This window comes from Orycteropus afer, unplaced genomic scaffold, assembly GCF_000298275.1.
Source record: "Orycteropus afer afer isolate SDZICR_OR568_19922 unplaced genomic scaffold, OryAfe1.0 scaffold00023, whole genome shotgun sequence".
Classification (NCBI taxonomy): Eukaryota; Metazoa; Chordata; class Mammalia; order Tubulidentata; family Orycteropodidae; genus Orycteropus; species Orycteropus afer.
Window position 1 is genome coordinate 6,900,836 of NW_006921610.1, and position 23,823 is coordinate 6,924,658.

Genomic DNA, 23,823 nt, shown 5'->3' on the forward strand with positions numbered 1-23,823 from the left:
TGGTGGAAAGATCTCATGGCTACTCAACCTCCTACAATACCAACCCCTGCAACACAACATAGAAAAGGGATTACTCCTGATAGGAAAAAACCTTGGCCTAAGTGGCTGCCTCCTACAGTTAAGCCTCCTTTTAATGTAGCTTATAGAATTAATGGTAGACTTTAGTATCCTCCTCGGGGAGGGGAGCCTAAACCTTCCCGATGGCCTAACCTTCCTCTTCCTTATACTGGGGCATACATAGAAAGTAAAAGAATGGTGTGGGGAGATGGAAAAAAAGTTCCTTTTAACTCTCTCCCTTTTCTTAGAGATATTAAAATGATCAGGGCCTAGATGTAAAACTACTGCACAGAGACATACTCTAATTAAGCAATGGAACAGTTATTTTAAGAAACTAAAAGGCCACAAGTATATGTTGCTGGACTATGCAGACCCATCTGCACCCCCAGACTGGTGGTAATTCAAAGAATAGTGCCAACCACAAGGTTGGGTCACATGTTCTGGCCCCATGTTGTATTCTTCACCCTGACCATTTTTTCATGTTTTAGTTAACCTCATTGTCTAGCACATTTTATTTTTATAATGTTAATGATAGATAAGTTAGATAAGATAAGATGTAAGTTTAGTTTATAAGTTTAATAATAGTTTTGGAAAGTTAATAGCCCACAGCCATGTACCTAGAATTGTGGGTTTGTCATTTTGCTTTGTCATTTGTAATCTGCAAAACAGTATAAAATAAAGAAATCCACCTCATTATGTGGGGCACATCTTCATCTTGTGTGAGTGTGTCTCCATCATCTTGCCGATGCCACCTCTCCCTCCAGAGATCCACAGCTGAGGCTGGACCTCGGCACCCTTCCTTTGGTTTTGGAGGCAGTATCACTACAGAAGTAGGTTGCCCAACCTTCCTTCTGAGGAGTGGCTGGTGAGTTTGAACTGCCAGCTTTCTGGTTAGGAGTCAAATGTCTTAGGCACTATGCCACCAGAGTTCCTTTGGTTTAGCCTGAACTAAAACCCAAATTTCCTGCCATGTAGTCCACAGTTTATAGAAAGAACACAGAACTACTGTTCTTTATCAGTCTAATCCTATCCCTAAATGTGATCTTTCTCTCAGACTGGAATTCAGCTCTTTTTGTGTCAGGGGGGATGAAGTTTCTATGGATTGGGGAGAAGTCCCTCCTAGTAAGTAAAGGATTAACCACAACCAAAATAATTTTTAAGATTAAATCTCTTAGGGCAACTAAATATGTCTGGTTTATTAACCAAGTCATATAGAAATTTTTGTTTTGTCTCTTTTGGGTGTAAATTTGAGAGATGTTAATAGAAAGACAAATAGAATAGCAAAAGGAAGGACATTTGATAATATTGGATTCCCTTAGATGGGTTTTCACATCTATGAATGTGTTTCTTCTGGAAAACTTTTCATTACAGGTTAAAAGTTTAGGACTTTAGGTATCATTTAAGGATCTCTGGTGGTTAAACGCTCAGCTGCTAGCCAATAGGTCAACAGTTTGAACCCTCCATCTACTTCATAGGAGACAGCTATAGAAGTCTGCTTCTGTAAGAGTATAGCCAATTGAATCCAAATTCTATGACAATGATGTCAAGGTCCAATGATTCATTCATTACCTGTTTCCTTTCTGTTTCACTACCCACTCTTTCTCCTTCAGTGGGCTCCAGTCTCTGTGGCCTTTCTTCTGTTCTTCAAATGCACCCTTTCCCTCCACACAACCTTTCCACAGTCTGTTCCTCTGTCTAGGAGATCTGGTGGTGTAGTGCCTAAGGCATCTGACTGCTAAACACCAGCCACTCCTCAGAAGGAAGGTTGGCCAATCTACTTCCGTAGTGATACCACCTCAGAAATCCAAGGAGGGGTCACTATGAGTGGGATCTGACTTGATGCAAATGAGTTTGGTTTTTTGATTTTTGGTTCCTCTGCCTTCCTTCCACTGGACCTTCTCAAGACTAGCTTGTTAGCATTGAACACTCAACCTCCTTAGAGAGACATTGTCAGACGACTGTGTGTAATCCCTACCCTACTATGCTTTATCATTCCAACCTCTTTTATTTTTTTTTCACAGAGCTTTGTACAGTTGTTTTATTTATGCAATTACTTCCTTATTTATTATCTATCTCCTATAATCTGTAAAAGCAGCAAATAGGTTTGGCTTGTTTACTGTTATATCTGCAGTTCTTAGAACAGTACTGGCATATAGCAGGTGTTTAAAAATATTTGCTGAATTAAATGTTAAATGAATTTAAAGAAATATTAAATACCACAAACTGGGCTCTGGAGATTCAAAGAAGAAAAAAAGATAGAATTTTTACCCTAGAGGAACTCAAAGCACAGTGACTTCAAGCAGTTAGTTGGCTTTTCTACTTTATTACACAGCCATTAAATTTTGCTGGGCATCTGGAAGACTCCTGGAAATTCAGGTTACCTGATTTCCAAAATTAGTGATCCACTATGATTCGGAGTTATTCATTGGTAAAGTGATTATACCTTTCTATTTGCCTGGGACAGACTCTGTTTACTACACTTGTCCTGACATAATCATAAGTAGTGCCCACTTCTGCTCTCAAGAGTCTTAGCTTAGAAGATAAATCGTATGATTACACAATTCATTGATCTGCCAATTTGTAATAATTCATAATTATTGCTACTTAGAGTAAGTAGCACACTGGTTTCATCAGTTCAAGATTTAGAATCATATCTCAGGGAAGGGGCAACTTCCCAAGTTAAAAATCTGAGAAAAGATGGGGTAGACATGTCCCATAAGTTCCAAGTAGTGAATCCACTAATGAGTATTTATCAAGGTATAGTCAATTGTTTTGAGAAGTGCAAATAAGTTACATGCAAATTATAATTCAATGCTTCTTTATTGTGTCAGGGACTGTTCTGCAAACTTTGCCTGCATTTCCTCATAATTACTATTATCGCTCCTATTTTACAGATAATGAGATTGAGGCTTTGAGAGGTTAAATAATTCAGCCAAGGTCACACAGCTAGAAAATGTGAAGTTCATGACCCAAGTTCACCTCTGTGATTCCAGCCTCCAAGGTTAAACTCTGTTAAGTATGCTACTTTTCTATAGGACATTTTAGTGTTTGTAACATATCTTTGGGTAGTGCAAACGGTTCACGTGCTCATTGCTAACCAGAAGGTTGGAGTCCACCCAGAGGGTTCTTGAAGAAAGGCCTAACAATCTACTTTCAAAAAATCAGCCTATGGAGCTTGGTTATACTCTGACACACATGAGGTCACCATAAGTCAGAATCTACTTGATAGGAACTGCTGTGGTATGTAACATGTCCAAGTGCTTGATAAGGGTAACAGTGCTTCCTTCACTAACTAGAAGCCTCTGTATGAAGACAGAACTAAAGCTCTATGGCACAAAACTTGGCAAATGCTGCTCTATGAACCCCAGCAGAGCCAGCTACCCACTTCTCTGTGGATCAGCCCCCAACCTATATAAACATAACCCCACACACTGAGTCCAAGACAGGGTCCTCATTTCCCAGGCACCAGTGCTCTCTTCTCATGAAAGAAAGAGAGCTCCTGAAGCTGCATGGAATAGGCCATTTCAATACTTCTATCATAGCTTTTAATCAACCTTCATTGCCTTATAGGAGCTCTGGTAGCATAGTGACTAAGGCACTTGACTGTTAACCAGAAGGCTGGCGGTTCAAACCCACCAGCCATTCCATGGAAGGAAGATAGGGCAATCTACTTCAGTAGTGATACTGCCTTGGAAACCCAAGGAGGGGTCACTATGAGTCAGGTCTGACTGGACGACACATAACAACAACAACAAACATTGCCTTTTATCACTCTCCATATTGAACTTTCTGAGTTTTCTTTCACCTCACCTCTGTTTCATTTACAAGCCTAGAAGTCTCCATAAGAGCCCCCAGTAAATTAGTTTTGATTCATATTCTTAATACAATTTAATAACAGAAAACTTCTAATTGTTGGGGGGTACAGGATATAAAGATGAGAAAGGAAAGACTTCTCATAGGAAACAGAGCAAATGCCTGGGCCATTTTTTTTTTTTTTTTTCTTTTTTCCAGCTAGGGATGTTTGTACCTTCTGGGTCCAAACTAGAGTGCTTTGATTCAAGGGAGGTGGAGGGTAAAGATAATTAAAAGGCAATATCAGTATCCTTCCTTTTCCTGTCCTCACTGAAATGGGGGCATCTGGGCTGGCCTGTGTGTTTGAATTCCTGGTGCTTTGGGTTTGAATTTCCAATGGCTTTTGTCATTTGGTATGAGCATCTTCCATTTTTCTTTCTTCTTCCCTCCCACCTCTCCCATTCACCCTTCAAAACCTTTTCACCTCCTCCTGAATGATTTGAACTGGCAGGTTTCAGAAGTCTATTATTGTGATCCTGGCAAGCCAATTCCCTCTAGTGTAATAATCTCAGATATTGTTTGATGACCTATACATCTGGTACAATTTTTAAAATACAACCAATTAACCCTTCCCCAAGATTCTCTTCCTACATCTTATAACTTGCTGTTTTAACTTGAGTAGACAATGTTTTGCTTTCACAAATGTTCATAAGGCTTCTGTAGATAAGTTCCCATTAAAATATTTTTAAAGGAATTCTAGGAAAGACCAATATGCCCAGGCTTTCAGTTTCCCACCTCCTTCTGGCCTGGTGTAATTTCCCTATGCATCAGAAAAGCGTTCTTGTGGTCCGAGAGGTTGGATTGGAGATAGATCCCGCTTCCTAACCCTAGAGGGCGCACAGTTTACGTTTTCGTCAAGTAACGCTACAACGCTCACTCCCAGGATCCATAAAAGGGGAGGAGGCGGGCCAGTTTCCTTCTCTCATTGAGAAAGAAGAGGATTGGAAGGCCGCGCTTATAAAGCCGCGCACAGAGCGTGAAACAAAGCAGTCGGATTGGAATTGGACTTGGGAGGCTAGGTGTGGAGTCAGGTTTAAAACTTGTAGAGGGGAGTAACGAGTCTGCTCCTTTAGCTCCCCTCCTGTCTGCGCAGCTTTTCAGGGGTTCCCAACAGCATTGAAATTTATTTTTATATCAGCTTTTTGTATAGAGAGAAATTATATATATTTTTCTTCCTCATAAGGGAAAATTCCTGTTCCAAGAGAAAATAAGGCAAGATCAATGAAGGAGAGAAGAGCCAGCCAGAAATTATCCAGTAAATCTATCATGGATCCTAATCAGAACGTGAAATGCAAGATAGTAGTGGTGGGAGACAGTCAGTGTGGGAAAACCGCGCTGCTGCATGTGTTCGCCAAGGACTGCTTCCCCGAGGTGAGTATGGCTGGCCGGGCTTCAAGGAGTGGGCGACCAGCGGGGTCCCCGACTCGGGGTGAGCTTCCTTCTGTATCCTTCACCCATTTTTTCTTGTTAAAGTCATCTCTCGCCCCTAACTTATTTCCCCCTGGTTAGATTGCTGGAAAAGGCAAAGTAGGTTGGAAGCGTTTAGAGCTTGGGACGCGCCGGCACCTAAGACTGTTAGCTTCAGAAACTTCTTTCACGTATGCAGAACCGGCGTTGTGAGATTTGGGTCAAAATGTTTCCAAGAGCAGAGCAGGTTAGGGCGGGTAAGGCTCAGATAGGGGTCTTAGAAAGGGTCCGCGAGTTTAGACTGGCGTGTTTTTTTTTTTTTTTTTTTTAATTGTGGAGTGGGAAGGCGATTTTCATAGAGTGCGGGTGCTATGTATTTTAAGCTAACCTCTTTACCGTCTTTTCTTCCTTATCCATTTTGTTTGTTCAGAATTACGTCCCTACAGTGTTTGAGAATTACACGGCCAGTTTTGAAATCGACACACAAAGGATAGAGCTGAGCCTATGGGACACTTCGGGTAAGCGAGTCCTCGGGCCGCGTGGCGCTTGGGGCGGGTTTGCAGCCGCTCAGGGGTGTGAGGCGGTTCTCGCGACTCCACGCCTGGGAGCTTTCTGCACCGACCCGCGCGTTCCAGCTCTTTGCGCCCCTCCGTTAACCTTGCCCCTTTGGGAGGGATTTCCGCGTTCCCTGCTGGGTGACAATTTTATCAGTTCTGCGTGGGGGCAGAGGGGTAGAAGAGGGGAGAGGAGGGCGCTTTGTGTCTGCGGTGTGACCTCGCAGTTGGAGCTGCTTGTGGCCGTGGGCAGTCTGCTCGAGGGGCCTTGACCGAGTCGCCCCGGGGCGACCAAGGTGGCCCGATGCTGGGGCGGGGGGGGAGTACGTGCGCTACCGCAGAACCACCGGGCTTGCAGTGGGCGCCTCTCCTGGGCTAACCTGCTGGGAGGCGGGGCGGAGGTGTGGGAGGAGGGAGAAAAATCCCCAAAGCGACGCGCTTGCGTGCAGAATCCGCGCTTGAAGGAGAGTACAGTGAGCGCAGGCAGCCGCTTTGCTCGCGACGACTACAGCAAGGAATGCGCAGGCGGCGAGGGCAGCGCAGGGGAGCTGCGGTTGGCCTCCGGCATAGCCTCCGTGGTGACCTGCAGTCCCGAGGCCCCTGGTGACGACGCCATTCCTGCCAGACCCCTATTGCATCACCGCTGGCCAGCCAGGTCGCCAAGAGCGCTATTCGCCTTTGACCTTGTCCAGCTGAATCATTGGCCCCGTGGTGGGTTACTTTCAAGGGTTGTAGGGTTCAATGCTGGGTTAGTGCCTTCCCATGCGCCCACCCACGGACCTGGCGCGTGTTCGCAGAGAAGGCCAGGTTCCCCGCCGAGGGGAACGCTTCCAGAGTGCGGTTCAGTTAGGAGTTTGGGCTGGACACAGGGCGTTGGGGACTGAGACCCGGGCGTCCGCTGCCTCTGCCAGCATTGCGGGTAGGCGAGGAGTACTTGTTTCCAAGAAGTCTATCACCAGTCGAGGAGGAGCCACTGGGAAGGCAGAGTGAAAGTCCCGGAGCTTAAGTCTGGGAGTTTAGGAGGGGGCCTGAGCTGTAGCGACTGAACCCAGCCAAATCTGGGGTGAAACTAGAGAGGAGGAGCACACAAGTGCCAGCACGCAGGCTTTGCTGTCAGGCGGGGAGGCCGAGGTGGAGCCACGCTTTGCTGGGAGTGGCTTCGTGGAGGTACTTCTAGGCTGGTCGAGCTTCCCACAACCCCCGGCTTTAACCTCTGGAGCCCCCGAGGAACGCAGGGGATTAAATCGAGCGAGGGGAAGGAACTAGACGGACTGGGTCGCCAGAGGCAGGCTCTGCACAAAGGCTGGTGCGGGTCTCGCGCTAGCGCCTCTCACGGTCGGTGCCAGACGCTCAGACTTCCTCCAGCCTTGCCACAGGCGGCAGAATGAGGATCTCATGGTGTTTTGTACTGACAATCCATGCACAAACTCGCACCTATAGGGAAGGTGACAGACGAAACTCTAGTATTTTCTTGTTTCAGAAATTCCTATCATCGGAATTGTTACACAGCTTACTACTTAATGGGCTCTAATTCCCAGACAAATCGTGCAGGACAGTTGATGTGGTGTCAGTAATTAACACCTGTACTCCGCGCCCCGCCCTCGCATCCACAGTAGGCCCCATTTGGACCTAATGGATGATAAAATTTATTTAGGCTTATGGGTTAGACCGTGGGTCTGGTCCAGACGTTTGTAGAGAGCAGTGTTTAGATAGCTCCTGGTTACCCGGATAATCCCTACCTCCCTGGATCTCATCTTCATCATTTCTGAGAAGAGGACACTAGGCAGGGTCTCTCCCAGCTATACAATTCTTGGATTTACTACACTGGATAAAGCACATCTTTGTGCTTCCCAAGATGTTGGTTGGCTTCAGCTCTTAGTTACAGTAGGTCTGGGCTGGGCAGAGCCAGGCTTCCCAATGGACATAGGAATGAGATTCTTTTGGAAAGGGAGGGGAAAGAACAAGTGGATTTAGAAGGAATGCTAGGTTGTACTTCCCTTGTCTCAAGTTACAGAAGTCACAGGACCACCAACTGAGAGATTAGGTGCCCAAAGGGCTAAATTGATTTTTTTTTTTTTTTTTTAGGAGAGAAAAGGCACATTGTTTTCCAAACTCCAGAAAATAATAGTAAAAATTAAAAAAGAAATACATATGTATATATATATATATATGAGCAGTTAGTAGTTGAAGGCTATCTTTCCCATATACAGATAAATATAACTTCAGATATTTTCAAGTGTTTTTTCAAAAATTTACAATTTATAGTCTGCAATGCATAGCACTATGCCTTGCACACAGTAGGCACCCACTAAAATCTGTTGAATGAACACATGCATAATCATATGCATAGTTTCCAAGGAGATGAGATTTTCTGGCATTTATTACCACTGAATTACCTGTGCAGAAAGAATGGCAAATTTATAAACACTGCCTTTCATCAAATTAAAGATAATCACCTGAAATGAAGTCTGTGGTGAAATAATCACTTGTATTTTTATTTAATGAAACAAAGACCTATGCATGCACCACTAAAAACATAAAGGTTTGAAAACTGTGATTAAGAAAATACTGCACTGCAAAATTATCCAGTAATGAAATCTTAGTTGGAATTTAGATTTATACAAATGAATAAAGAGGCATAAGGGAATTATTTAGGATTCCATTATGGTAATTCATGAGGTGAAATGTTAGTTAATTAAATACAGTCATCAACCCCTGTTTAAATACTAAAAATAGACTGTTTCCACCAGAAATATTTAGTCATTCATGAGTAAAATCTAACAAAAACCATTGCGTCAGTGACTAATCATTCCCAGAATCTTAACATTTTTCCATTTCATCTCATGCTTTTCATGGCAAATTTCTGAACAGGATTATTTTTTGACAAATGTTTGACATTTTCTTTGCCCACTAAGACATTTGTTTAGTTCAGGTTGTGAAAATAATGGCATGTGCCTTATGCTTCCTGATACATTTATTTTTTCCAGCTGCCATCAATTTAGATCTGGAGGGAAGATCCAAGCCAAGTCTCAAGCCCTAAATGTCAGATTTTTCTCCCCTTCCTAGAACTTTGTAAGTGGGGAAAACTGAAGTTATAAGATTATATATTACTTACATAAATTAGGTGTGCTTATCTTTTTTTACTTAGGGAGAGAGATGGCACAGACTATTTTCCTTTGAATAGTACACAAGTCCTATTTAGTCTCTTGGCAGAGGGGCAATTACTAAGGAGGCAGAAGCAGTTCTCTCATCTGGTCTCCATACTTGAGCAGCTTCTAGAAGTGGTTTGCTTTTTTTCCCCAGCAACTGTGTAATCATGCACAGGCAAAACTTTGCCAATTTAGATGAGGCAAAAAACATAAAGTGAAAGTATAGGGATATGCAGGACCAATTTGCAACAAGAGAAACTAGTAAAAACCTATTTACCCTGGAGTTGATTCCAATTCAAGCCAACCTCATGTGTGAGAGTAGAACAGTACTCCATAGGATTTTCAATGGGTGATTTTTCAGAAGCAAATCACCAGGCCTTTCTTCTAAGTAGACTTGAACTTTCAACCTTTTGGTTAGTAGCCAACTCTTTAACCATTGTACCACCCAGGGACTTCAGCAACGAGAGAAGGAAATAATTTGTTTTGCACGTTTGATGGTACCAAACCAAAACAAAAACCAAACCACTGCCATTGAGTCAATTCTGACTCATGGTGACTCTATAGGATGGAGTAGAATTACTCCATTGGGTTTCCAAAGCTATAAATCTTTACAGAAGCAGACTGCCTTATCTTTTTCCTGTGAGGCAACTGGTGGGTTTCAATCACTGACATTTTACTTTAGCAACCCAGTGTTTTAACTACTGTGCCACCAGAGCTCCTTTTTGATGGTACAGTAACTAAAATTTTCTTTTTCCTTCTTTTTGCATTTACTTTTTTAGGTTTTCTGTTAGGCCATAATGTTAAATAAAACATGGTCCTGCCTGTAAGTATCTTACAGTCTGGATAAGGCAGTGAGGCTAGGAGTGGGGAGAAGGAAGTTTTCCCCACTTACTGTAGCTCATTGTCATGTATGAGGAGTCCAGTTAATACCTAAATTCTAGTGTCCTGGTCCACCTGGTGTTGTGTACTCCCTTGACAAGCATCCTTAGTGCTTATGTATTCTCAGCTATTAGGAAACAGCTTCTTCTCCCTGCCCCAGGAACACACCAAACAGCCACAATGCCCAGACGATGTCTTATGGCTGCTTACAGTTATTTCATCCCTCCTCCCCCCCAAAAAAAGTAAACAAAACTTGGTTAAAAAAAAAGCTCTGTGAATTCTATAAAAGTGGGGTGAAGAGATTAAAGGTATTCTTTTAGGTACAGGGCCATAATTTCCTGACTTTACTGAGAAATGTTTCCTTTTCATTGATGAGATAAGCATTTTCATTAATAGTTGCAGAAATGATTCCAATGATTTTCAAATTCACACGGTGACTTTTTACAAAACAATGGCCAATGGTTTCAACATTTTAAAGTGATAAATGAGACCAAAGTAGTTCCAGTGTCTTGTGCTTCAAAATCTACCACATTTGCCAAGCGTAGAAATAATTTTCAGTTTGAGGCCAAATGCCTACTAATAATAGAAACTTTAGTCATTCCAGAATCACCATATCTTTTCCTATGAGATTTGATTGCAGTGTAATTTCAGCACATGTTATTCAGGGAGTAATAATCATTCATGTCAGCTATTAACCAAGGCAAGTTAATGCACATTTTATGTAAGGCATATTATTAGTTTTAAAATATTCAATTCAGCTGTTAGAATTTTCCCACAATAACTATGCTGTTGCCTTACAAACACTCTTTAATCTTGTCATGATATAAGCTGCTTTTAGGCCATGAGTACTTAAGTTAGCACTTCCTGACTTCATTTTAGTATTAACAGAGAAAGCAGGTCTCTGATTTTTTTTTTTTTTTGAATTTTATTTTTCCCTAAAAAAAACTCAAACCCAGTACCAGGAAGTTGATTTTGACTCATAATGACCACGTAGGACAGAGTAGGACTGTCCCATATGGGTATCCAAGTCGGTAAATCTTTAAAGAGGCAGACTGCCTCATCTTTCTCCCATGGAGTGGTTGATGGGTTTGAACTGCCAACCTATTGTTTCACAGTGGAATTTTCCAACCACGGTGCTGCCAGAGCGTCTTACCTAAAGGAAAAGGGAGGGAAAAAATGTTCTTAATTATCTCACTACCTTACTTTGATGAAAGAGACCTCGTGGCTCAGTGGTTAAAGCGCTCAGCTGCTAACCTAAAGGGGAGTGGTTTGAACCCACCAGCTGCTCCACAGGAGAAAAATGTGACAGTCTACTTCCACAAAGATTTATGGCCTTGGAAACCCTATCTGGCATGTCTGCTCTGTCCTGCAGGGTTGCTATGTGTTGGAATTGACTGGATGACAATGAGTTTGGTTTGGTTTTTACTTTGAGAAAAGGCTCGGTAAACACAACTTTATACTATTAAATTTATATCTTATACGTCAAATTTGAAGAATGATCTCGGTGAAATCTTTATTAAAAGGGATGGAAATGTTTCAGCAGTTTGGAAATTAGTGTATAATTAGTCCAGAAAAGCAGCTTCAGAACAGATTTGTTGTTATTTGCCATTGAGTCAGACCCAACTCACAGCGACCCCTCCTTGGGTTTCCAAGGTAATACCACTACGGAAGTAGATTGCCCAACCTTCCTTCCGAGGAGTGGCTGGTGGGTTTGAACCGTCATCCTTCTGGTTAGCAGTCAAGTGCCTTAGGCACTATGCTACTAGAGCTCCTATCAGAACAGATTACTGGTCCCCTTTTTGTGATTGAACTTACAAATTAACACATTTGACTGCTAACCAGAAGGTTGGTGGTTCAAACCCAGCAGCCACTCTGCAGAAAGAAGAGAAGAAAGACTGGGCAGTCTACTTCAGTAAAGATTTACTGCCTCAGGAACCCAAAGGAGGTTGCTGTGAGTTGAAATTGGACCCAATGGCAGTGCGTTTGGTTTGGTTTTTTTTGCGTAAGACATATAGAAATGATTATTAAATCAGTAAGCATGTTTTAGGACATTCTGTGTGCATACACCTTGCTAGATGTTATAGGGGGGAGGTACACAATTGGGCAAAGAACAGCACCTGCCCTCAAGGTACACACAGTCTAGTTAGGTTATCAAGGCATACAAAGGTGGTCGAAAAATAGGGAACCGTAGAATTAAAGTTACTAAGGTTTTCCTAAGGTCACATAAGGAAATCAAATGAGAAACCAAGATAAGCGTTGAGGGTTTAGTTGGGAAGAGATGCCTATGAGCTGGACCTTGAACAATGTAGTTAAGAAGTTCATCCAAGGAACCTTCTGAGAATACTCCACAGGACAAATAAGGGGACATGGACAAACTTCCTCATCTTTGGTGCTTTAATACCTGTGCAAAGGAGGGTGAGCCTGGAGGTTCTAAAGCTGGGTTCAACAAGACCTAAAGAATTGTTAAAGGCCACATGGCCAGCCTAGACCCCTTGACTGGTGACACAGTGCTCATGGAAGCCAACCACAATTCCTTTCTTTCTCTCTAGAAGTTAACACAGTCCTTTAGAGGTCATTAACTTACATCCTACATGGAAACATGCTTAAGTTTAATGGCTGCAAGGGAAAACAAGATTCTAAATGTTGAAGAATTCTAACTTAAATTAACCTTAGAGAAAGGGGAGGGTAAGAATTTATAAAGGAGACAAAGAACATAATTGCTTTGTGATGTTAATAACAAGAGCGTGCAGAAAACCAGGTTTTCATAAGATGATAATGATTCAGAAGAGCTTAGAGTTTCAAGATTTAGAACCAGATTCAACACTTCACTTGAGCTTTCTCACTTAAACAACAGATTAAGGCAAAACAGTCAGCTCTAAGTTTGAATGGTGGTTTCTAAGAACCAATACACCAAGCTGCTTTTGGAGAGTTGTCTACCATGCAACATTTTCCATATAAACTACTAATTGGGGGGAAAAAATAAAAAGAATCATGCATTCCTTTTCTAAGTACATCTGTCTCTAGATCTTCTTTCTTTTTTTAAATTTTTAATTATAACCCCATTTAGGGCTTTTTTTTTTCTCTTCTTCTTCTTCTTCTTTTCCGCTCTACAGTCTGGTTTCTTGCTAGTTGCTTACTCATTGAGGTGTCCAGATAGGCCATTCGGACACCACCTGAAATAACCAGATGTTTCCCATTTAATCTAGTTCTTTTGCATGCAGGTATGACACTAAGGACAATTAGTTTCTCTAGTTAGCTCATGGCGCCTGGTGGACTATGCCAAATGAATTAGTTGAGCCTCAGTCATTTTCTGATAGCCGATAGCCTTTAAATGTCTTCTCAGTTGGTACAGATTGGCAACTTTACTCAGAATCCCCCTAAGCAAATCAGATGTTTCATTGACATGGAATGTAAGCTGCTCAGAAATTCAGCCAGGTGTTAGGCATGTTGGTTTTATAAAATGAGCATGATGACACAGTATCATGGAACCTCTTAAGCATTATATGAAACATAAAAATTTCAATCTGTCAGTCAATGATAATGCAATTTTCAAAAATTATGCATACCTACTCTTTCCGTGACAACTATATGACTCACTATGGTTCCACTATAAGTAAAATATTTTGATTCTTATGTTTTTTTGTATCTCGATGAGATGAGGAATATAAACTAAAGCTTTAAAGCTCAAAAATACCAAGTTTGTCTCTACCTCTCTGAATTTGTATCCAACTATGTATTTGCAGTGCCCCCAGAAGTAGGCAATAGTGTTTCCATTATTATAGCAATACATAAGTGCCCACAGATTTTCACAAAATCCACTCATAGTTCTTATTAACCAGAATGAATAATAAAACCAAACTCACTAGAAGCAGCAAATAAAATGTCCTTCACGAGAACGGTTTGTTGCCTGTTTGTTGGCATGGCATTTATAGTACACATTACTCGGAAAAAGTGTTAAGCAGAATCTCAAACTGAGCCAGATTCAAAAGTTCTGCCCAGACTTGATTCACATTCTTGAGATTGTTGCTAATTCAAAGCTTTCACTCTGGTTATGGCATGAGGAAATGGTAACTTGTAGGACACATCATACATTCTCATGTGTTAGCTGCTGTTTATTACAGATGTTCATTTGGTGGTCACTGAAAATACCAAAAGTGAATATACTTACTAAGCAAAAATATGCTGTATTACTACTTTTATTTTTCCTGGTAGGAATTTCTAATGGAGGAAGGGAAGTTTTATTTTGTTTCCTTTCAGTATAAGATTCAAGCAAGAGAAGTTGTATTTATGAAATATTCAACCGGGAGAGTTTTCAGTTCTCAGACTCTATAAAGGCTCACGGCTTTCAAACTGGTTTTGCAACAGATTTTTTAAAGCTTCCCTTTTGGGCATGAATCTTCTTACATATACATTTAATTATGTACATATATGGTGTGTTCTATCTTTGTGAAGGGTGACTTAAGCAGGCAGGTATGTGTCTGAAGAATTAGTTTCTGGGTGAGGCACTCTGACTATTCTTGGGTTGGAAATCTTCTCACCCAGAATTAATGATCTTGAAGACAAAGACGGATAGACCTGAAATATTAAAAGCCTTTTAGAACTTTGCTGCTGTTTGTCAAATTTGAGGAACTCAGAGAACCTCCAGCATATACTTATCATAATCTACACCTAGACAGACCCCTTAACATTTGTATGTTTTTAGCATGCATTTTGTACATGTGGTATAGTTTTTTACAATATGGAGTTTTATGAAGTTTTCCCTTTGAAAGTCTGACAGAATAAGAAAGGACCTTGGAACAGTCCTGAGTGTTTGAAGTTTCATATTAAAAAAAAACTCACTGCCATTGAGTCGATTCCACCCATCGTGACCCCTCCTTGGGTTTCTGAGGCAATATCTCTATAGAAGTAGATTGCCCAGTCTTCCTTCTGAGTAGTAGCTGGTGGGTTTGAACAGCCAGCCTTCTGGTTAGCAGTCAAATGCCTTAGGCATTCTGCCACCAAGAGAAATGAACTGTGCTACTGCATGTGAGAATTTCCATTTGCATGAAGCATATTCCACACATTGTGAAAGAGTTTTATTTGACGATGAAAGCTCAGTACTTAGACTTGTTGACTTTAACTGTATGTATTCTGTACATATGTATGCATATTCTATGTACATATATGTCAGTATACACTTAAGATACCACAGTTAACATTAAGCTCATTCATAGGAAAAATGTTTAGCTCTCTGTCTTGTAGTGTTTAATTCTACAGTTACTGTAGAAGGTTCTCAAAGGCATCTTAAGACAAAATCTATACAAATTCATTTTTTTTTTTTTTGCTGTTTAGCTTAACATAGTATCTTGAGACTTGTCTGGAGAGATGTAGAAATTGGGAAATGTATTGTTCCTGTTTTATGGGCTTACTTTCTGCTTGGTAACTTCAGTCACCTCAGCCTCCCCATACTACTTCTAACTTCACGGGAGCATTCCTAGAATTCCTCCTGCCCCCCTTGGCTGGTAGGTTGTCCCACACATGTCTATGATTACACCATGCACTCTCCCCTCTTCTGTTTCCTAACTTCCTTTGTGCAGTAGCTTGAACATAATAAGAACGAATAGGGAAGAATTCAGCATGCTTAAACAGTAAACACTAACATTACACAGAACTTTCATTGGTGAAGCACTTGCTCACCTGATGGCTTTTTAGGCTTTCCTAATAGAAGAGGTTTTTTTGTTTTTGTTTTTTTGTATTTCTATAGAATGAAATTTTTGACCCCCCCCCCCCAAAAAAAGTTTTAACCTTAACCTGTTAAAAATATCTGATGAAGTTGTGTTCTTGTTATTTTTAATGGCACATTGCACTTGTAGTTAGTGGTTAGGCAAATTATGCTTGTAAGTAATAAATGTGGAGATGATTTTTATTGCTACCTTTGGACACTCTAGTTGCTCTGAAAGCAGCACTCTTCATTAGCAAAAGTAATAAGACTAGATCAAAATGTCATTCCTAATTAGGTCTTCTTAAAGCTCTTAAAAATTACCTCTTTCAGTCCACAAGCAAGGTGATTTGTTTCTCATGAACTTTTACACTGCATGTGTATTTTCATTCAAAATGTTAACCAAATGCAACAAATTTCCATGAGAATTCTGTTTAACTTGAGAAATCAGTTTCATTTTAAAATCAGACCAAAGACTAAATTTTCCAGTTATTTGGATATATACCCATTAAGAACAGAAGTCAGCTCTCTGGATTCTTATAAACAGGAGTCTCCATCTTGACAGAGGGTTGAAGACAAAGCCAGATCTCCTTTGTGGCCATAAATAGGTGGGGGAGGGGAAACACAGTACACAAAGGGAGGGGAATTCTCTGCAGCCACGTGGTGAATTCCTAAACCTTGAAACCATTTCTCTGGATTTTCCTGGTAGTCCCAATGTTAAATAGTCTAGCACCTTTGTGCTTCTCCAAATGCCTTTTCTGATTTGGGAATCTGGGAAATCTGATCTACATTGTAAAGAGCAGTTTTCATCTGAGGTTATCAGTAAGCACTCACATACCAAGACCTTAGAAGTTCAGGTCTGATTGAAACCGGAAAATGTCTACAGAGAGATACTTGTCTTAATGTGGGTGATTTCCAGGAAAGGAAATCTCTGAAACCTGTTCTGGCTCCTGACAATCCTAATTGTTGGGAGCTCTGACTTTATGGGTTTATGGGTTTGGGGTCAGGTAATTCTTGTGGACTCGGAAGAACAGAGGAAGCCCTCATGTACAGGTCAGGTACTTGGATTTCCCTCTGTAATTTGGAATTTCCTTATTGTGTGTTTGGGAAGAAACTCCCAAATGTTTACAGCAAAAACTGTGTAAAAGTTAAACTTTGGACATAGAAACAGGAAAGTTTGTAATTGCGAAAGCCCGAACTTCCCAGAACTAACACAGAAATAGATACCAATAACTTCATATATCTTGTTACGCAAGATATATGGAGATATATCTCTTTGTCTAGCTGCACCAACCCACTTTTCCTCCCTCACCCATTCATTCCCATCTCATGTCTGATTTCTCTCAAACGTGTTGAAATTGGTAAACTATTTGTGAATTATTCTCTTAATCTTCAGACACTTTGAGTTGCTGAAAAGGCAGCCATAGCTTGACATTTTCTGAGACTCTCATTCTAATTTGCCTCAATATTTAAAATGACTTGATTTCCTAACACTAAATCTTAAAGCTTTTAGAAATTATCTTGCCCTTGGCAGCCTCTGCTTCATCAGAGCTGTGTTTCCAGATGTGGGAAGGGAGCTGCTACAGCTCATGGGAAATCCTGGCTTCCTTGTTCACACTTTTCTTCCTGATTCCTAGAGCTTTCCTTTCTCCCTGTTTAGCCAACATACGTGGTTTGAAGCTGTCACTCTCCATCTCTAATGCTATGAGTAAGAAAGCCACAGTGTTGCCTGGAGTCCCATACTGAATCTGAGGGACCCAGAAAGACTGCAAATAGACAGCAACTCGCCCAAACACCAGTAACTTCTAGATCACAAGAATAGGCTCCTGAAAATTTTTGTTTTGATAGAAATGTAAAAGATTATTTTAAAAGCTTCTTTGTAGTCTCTCTCTCCTCCTGACTTTGACTGTAGAGGTTTTGATTTATCAGGGGACAGCATGTCATGTTTTTCTGCTAGAAAGAGAAAATGATGTCAAAACGAAATTGGATTTCAGACAGACTTCGGTGATTTAGATTTTCTTTCTCTACTTTGGAGTCAAATACTAGTAGTATATTTCTTAGCTTAGTAAAGTGATTTTTTTTTTTCAATGTTATACTTGTGAAATGCCAGTATACTGAGAAGAAAAAAAGTGGCTACTGTCAAGCTGTATTTAATTTAAAATCCTATCATTTTATAATTATTGGCCTCATGTAATTGCCTATCCTTTGTAATTCTTAAAGAAATAGGAGACATTTTCTAAAAGATTCAAGAGTTCTATAGTTAAAACAGTTGGCTGGTGATTTGGACCTTTGGAGTCCCTAGGTGGTATAAATGGTTAACTCACTTGGCTGCTAACTGAAAGGTGTTAACAGTTTGAGTCCAGCTCAGAAGAAAGGTCTGGCTTCCAAAAGATCAGCGATAGAAAACACAGTGGAGAATAGTTCTACTCTGATACCCTTGGGGTCACCATGAGTTAGAATCAACTTGATGGCAACTGGCTTTTCAATGTGAACCTTTGGGGGACCTTGGGTTTAACTTGGCCTACTTTGAATCATGGTTCACTGTCACTGTCTGAGATAAAACTGTGGAAAAAAGAGACATGATCCAATGTGGCATTTATTCTTTGCTTATAACAGGATGAAAGTCTATATAAGGTTTATGGATAAGTTTTAGTAAGCAAGTTCAAAGGTTAAAGACTTACCCAAACTTGTTACTTTGAAACAGGACAAGGACACTGATGTGGTTTCACATGATTCTCTTTGTCTAGCTGCACCAACCCACTTTTCCTCCCTCACCCATTCATTCCCGTCTTTGTATGTCAGAGTAATCCCTGCTTTTGGTCTCTTTCCCATGAAGTTAACTCAGTTTATGATGCTTGCTTCCACTCAGCTTTTAACAATAGCAAAAACAACAATACAATAGTAATAACCATAGTTAATACCCATTGATCCCTTATTAAATGTCAGGCACTGCCTGGATTTATTTAGTCCTAGGGAGATACTGTTGTCATCTATGTTTTTATGAGTGAAGAAACTGATGCAGGTAGTCCTGAAGCTACTGCCCCCTATTCAGTGGTGGAGAAAGATTTGCACTCAAGGCCTGGAGTCTCCACGTTCTTTCAACTTCACTGGGTTCTTTGGAGCTCCCGATGTCAGTGAGAGGGAGATACTGTTGTCATCTGTATTTTATGAATGAAGAAACTGACACAGGGAGTCAGTCCTAAAGCTACCTGCCCCCCATTTGGTGGTGGAGAAGGATTTGCACTCAAGGCCTGGAGTCTCCAGGATCTTGGAATCGCTGGGTGCCTTTGGGCTCCAGTCACTAAACTTTGCAGATTTCAACATCAGATCCTGCCTGACCCCTCCCTTGAATTCAAGTCAGACAGGGAGGATTTACTTATCTTCTGGTAGAAAGAAATAGATTACTAACCTGACTTTTGTTTGTTTGTTTACATTCTTTTACAAGGATTAAGGGAAGCAGGGGTGGAGCTGTGATGTGAAATTCAAAGGACTTAGCTTGAAATGGCAAAGTTAATGCATGACAGGCAAAGGGGATTTTCACCTGAAAACTTGTGTCTGTTTGTTCGCAGGTTCTCCATACTATGACAATGTCCGGCCCCTTTCTTACCCGGATTCTGATGCTGTGCTGATTTGCTTTGACATTAGTAGACCAGAGACTCTGGATAGTGTCCTAAAAAAGGCAAGTGCTGGGGGATGGTGGCACAGCTCAGTGCTGGACAATGTGCAAAATAGAAATATGTGGTTGGCTGGGCAGCTCCAGTACTCTAGGTAATACCACACCTTGTGTTTTGTAATTTAAACACTGAAGAGAACACACTCACGCCAAAACAAGGATACCACTCATGTGTGTCACTAGTTTTGATGACGAACTTGCTAAAAGGTTTTGTTTTATAAAGCTGTGAATCAAAATACCCTTTTAAGAACCTCCATGTTTGTCTTTCTGAGAAAAATAATGTAGCCAAAAACAGTTATTTTTGACTACTGTCAGACATGGCTTCCTTCCTCCTTCCTCCTCTCCCTCTCTTTCTCCTTTCCTCCCTCCCATCTCCCTTCCCTCCTGTTCTTTCTTCCTTCCTTCTTTTCCTTTATTCATCTATTCTTTTAGTCACCCAGTAGATTTCGCCTTTATTTACAGGTTTCCATTTGACCCTAATTCAGATATTGAAATGAATATAATAATAACTATTTTAATATTTTATATAATATAGATGTTGTGTTTCATTAAGAAGCTTTTATTAGAAACACAGATGGAACAAATATAGGAGGAATTAGGGGTATGTTTCCAGAAATTAGACAGGGTGACTTATGATAAAAGGTCAAATGTCAGACTAATGAAAACAGTTGTAGTAAACATGATATCGATTACAAAGCATATACTGGGGGTCCAAAGGTTAACATAAGTGAGGTTCTGTAGGTGGAAGAGGGGCCTGATGGCACTATGGAAGGAATCGGTCTGAGGGCAGGAGGAAGAGTCCTATTTCAGGGTGGTCACAAGTCCTAGGGGAGGCCCCTGGGAGGAAGGGAAATTCCTCTACAGGTCAGTTATAGAAGTAATTCTAGAAGTCACACATTAGCATTTATTAACTATTGTCAGCCCTCACCTGAGTAGTGTGGGGTTGGAGAATCAGACCCTTCCTAGAGTATCCCTTCTTCTCTTCTAAGACTTAGACAGAGGATGTGGTGGAGAACAGACAGTATATGCTGAGTGCTAACCCATGTGATCACATCAGGGTACAGTAGGAATGTGAGGGGAAGAAACATCCATGTGGTTGGCCTGGGTGTTTTTTCGTTCCCATTTGGTTGTAATTTTTAATGGAATGTGTTTGTATCTTGTGTGTTCTCATGGGTTTATAGTTTCCTCTCCCATATGACTGCTTGTCCCTGTGTCATTATGAAATTAGCGTTTGAAGGTAAACCATGCCCCTGTTTTTGTTAAACATTACAAATATAGTTAGTTCAATGAATGTAAATTTCATCACATCAAAGGATCTGTTTTGCTTAACGCCTTTTAATCTTGAGTAATGTTGTGTATCTAACACAAACCATGCTAATGTTTATCAGATACTTTCCTGTTTTTAATGCTTGTAAACAGTTGCTAGACATGCCAAGGGAGGCCAGAGTCACTGCACAGCTGAAGAACAACATAACATGTCTAGTTCTTCTCTGTAGATAAAAGAGATGCCATTTATTTTGGAGTTATTAGTTGGTATAGTATCAGGTTATGCATAATTTATGGTGAAAAGCTTTGCTTCTGTTTTATTTTGCTTTTGTCTTCTAAGAACAAATGAATAGTGTCTTTGGCCTTATAGATACTAATGAATGTGCTTTACATCCATGTGAAGCTTAAGGCCCATGAAATCCTGCTATATTTCGTCTTGATTAATTGAATCCTTTTAAGTCTTTGAATATCAAAGAGGTTAAAGTGACTTAAAGGCAAGAGTTCTTATTCTTTTTTTCAATTCACCTTCCAGTTCTAACTCCAGTGTCACCTAACATATGATAGATGCATCTAAATAATTCTGCCAGGAGGGAGGGAGGAAGGGGGAAAGAATGAAGGAAGGGAGAGAGGGAGGAGGGGAGGGAATAAGGAAGGAAAGGAGAAAAGGAAAGGAAGGAATCAATGAACAAATTAGGCTCATATGGAAAGTGTATTACTGTATTCAGAATAGCAAAGAAGGACATGGGGAAAAGATAATCAATCATGAGGAGGAAGTGGGAAGAAACTGTTATATTACAGGGATTGCCATTAAGGTCATGAAACAAAATGTCTATAAACTGTTGTATGGAAAATGAATTTTTCTCTGTAAACATTCACCCAAATCACAATTTTTTTTTTTTTTTTTTAAAGAAAGTATATTACTATATTCAGTCTACTCTGGAATTGTGTATTTGGACTAGAGTCTGTTGCCTCAAAACACACCTATAAATTTGCAGATGTTTCCTCTGGTGGTCTTTTAAATTACTCCTAAAAAGTGTCTCTCTTATCTAGTATTGCATTTATATACATGACTTTATCACCTCCGCTATGCTGTAAATTCCTTTCTGGAACCTAGCAACCACCAGTTGCTATCATGTTGACTCAACTCATGGCAACCCCGTGTGTGTCAGAGGTTAATTACTTTTTTTTATATATATAGTGGTTTTTAATGGCTGGTTTCTCAGAAGAAGATTGCCAGGCCTTTCTTCCGAGGTGCTTCTGGATGGACTCAAACCTCCAGCCTTTTGGTTAGCCATTGACAGTATTAACCATTTGCACCCAGAGACTCTTCTGGCAAACTCCCAGAAATGCCCATGGCCATCAAGTCAGTTCCAATTCATAGTAAAACCACATGTTGTTGCCACCACAATACTTGGTAGAGTGCTTAATACCTATTTGTGAATGTGGAGGAGAAAGTCAGGCACCACTTTTCTATCTCAGCCCCAATAATTACTCCTTTCCCAGAGCCAGAACTCTGCTGTGAACACCCTGAACCCCTGACTCTTAATCTGATGGTATCTCAAGCTTGAGGAAGTGAAACCACAAAAAAATGCATTTGCTCTTTTAAAGAATAATTGGAATTATCTGCCTTTGTATTTCTGGAGGCCCTAATAATTATTTTTAGGGCAGTAAACAACTAGGCAAATTAGACTAAATTGAAACATTTAACTACTTATGTAACTTAAGGGGCATAAGAAGTACAGGACACAGATGCCTTCCTGATAGCCCAGGAAATGGTTCTTTGTAGATGTCATGGTCTGTGTTGATTCAGCCACTCAACTGTAAACTCCTTGAAGGCAGGAAATTCTCCCTTCACTATCTAAGTAGGGTCCCAGCGTATGGTGGCCGTTCAGTCTTTATTGATGAAGTCAGTGAATGCATACTTCTTGTATTAACTCTGCCTTATTCCCAGCATCACACACTGGGAAGTACTGACTCAGCATAGCCAAGAATATAGTCACTCACTGGACTGGGATATATAATTATGCCTGAAGCACTTTTATCTTTCAGAGATATCCCAATAATTAAGAAATTGTTGAAAGTACCTTCCGACAGCACTCAACAAGTCTCTCATACTGTGGACAGATAATGAATCACAGACAGAGAGAATAGATATCATAGATATTCACATGCCCTAATGGATCCACATTAACAAGAAATAAAATATAGTATCTATTTAGAAGATAAATGGGAGTTTGTTTCTTCATTATATGGATGTCGGAACTTTGTTAGTTTTTCAACTCTTGTTTTTGTTTGTTTTTTTCCATAGTGGAAAGGTGAAATCCAGGAATTTTGTCCCAACACCAAAATGCTATTGGTTGGCTGCAAGTCTGACCTCCGGACAGATGTTAGTACATTAGTAGAGCTCTCAAATCACAGGCAAACACCAGTGTCATATGACCAGGTATGTATGCTGTCTGTGTACATATGTGGGTTTTAAAAATAGTGAGAAAAATGGAATATCACTCATAGTGAATCAAATAAAAATTAGCTCCTTCTTGAAGGGATCAATCCTTTACTAAAGAGCAGAATGGGCACCGTATATCCAGGTGGTGACCATCTGTAAGTACAATGCTGGCGTTTCTGTGCCTGGTGCCGTTACAGTGAGCCTCTAAGCACCTCCACCCAGTACGTGCTTACATTACTTTTAAGAATGCAGAGAGAGCACTAAATGAACCTGGTGCAGAGTGTGGCTGAAATTAGGATGATATTTTGATGCTAGACCCTGTCAAAAACAACCCAATACTTTCAGGGGCTTACAGTATAAAGGTTCATATGTATGTACATAAATAAGACAAATTTGTAGATATGATATGAATGCTGTGTCATTCAGTAGCGTAATCATGTTCTGTTTCATTACTGAGTAGAGAAGTAGTTGTTCAAATGCTACTCTTATATATCTCTGCAGCTCCTGTGGGGTTTAAAATTAAGTATTAGATTTAAGAGATAATGTGGTCAAAATCAAGAGGGTTAATCACATTTTACAGTCAGCTGCACAATAAAATACTAAAAAAGGTTGTTGCCGGTAAAGTAGAACACTCTATAAAACCATCTTTTAGAGATCTATCATTTCTCCAGCATTTCACTAAGTATTTAGATAAGGGAGAATCAGTTTCAGAAGTTCATTCTCTTAAAACCTGGCACCATGTTCTAAACAGGGTTCATATTGAAATAGCAAGAGGGTTTTTGTTGTTGTTGTTTGCCGGCGAGTCACCCCAGTCGTTTGTTTTTTTTTTTTTTTTTTTTTTT

General features: G+C 40.4%; 1 protein-coding gene across 1 annotated transcript in view; it reads left to right on the forward strand.

Annotated features, from left to right (window-relative positions):
* The first annotated feature begins 5,130 nt into the window (after positions 1 to 5,130).
* RND3 (Rho family GTPase 3) overlaps positions 5,131 to 23,823 on the forward strand; it is a 20,158-nt gene continuing 1,465 nt past the window's right edge. Inside the window, exons 1-4 of the mRNA XM_007934937.2 lie at positions 5,131 to 5,280; positions 5,747 to 5,834; positions 19,166 to 19,275; positions 22,844 to 22,978. Of these exons, the coding sequence (XP_007933128.1) occupies positions 5,131 to 5,280; positions 5,747 to 5,834; positions 19,166 to 19,275; positions 22,844 to 22,978 (483 nt within the window). The remainder of the gene's footprint in view (positions 5,281 to 5,746; positions 5,835 to 19,165; positions 19,276 to 22,843; positions 22,979 to 23,823) is intronic.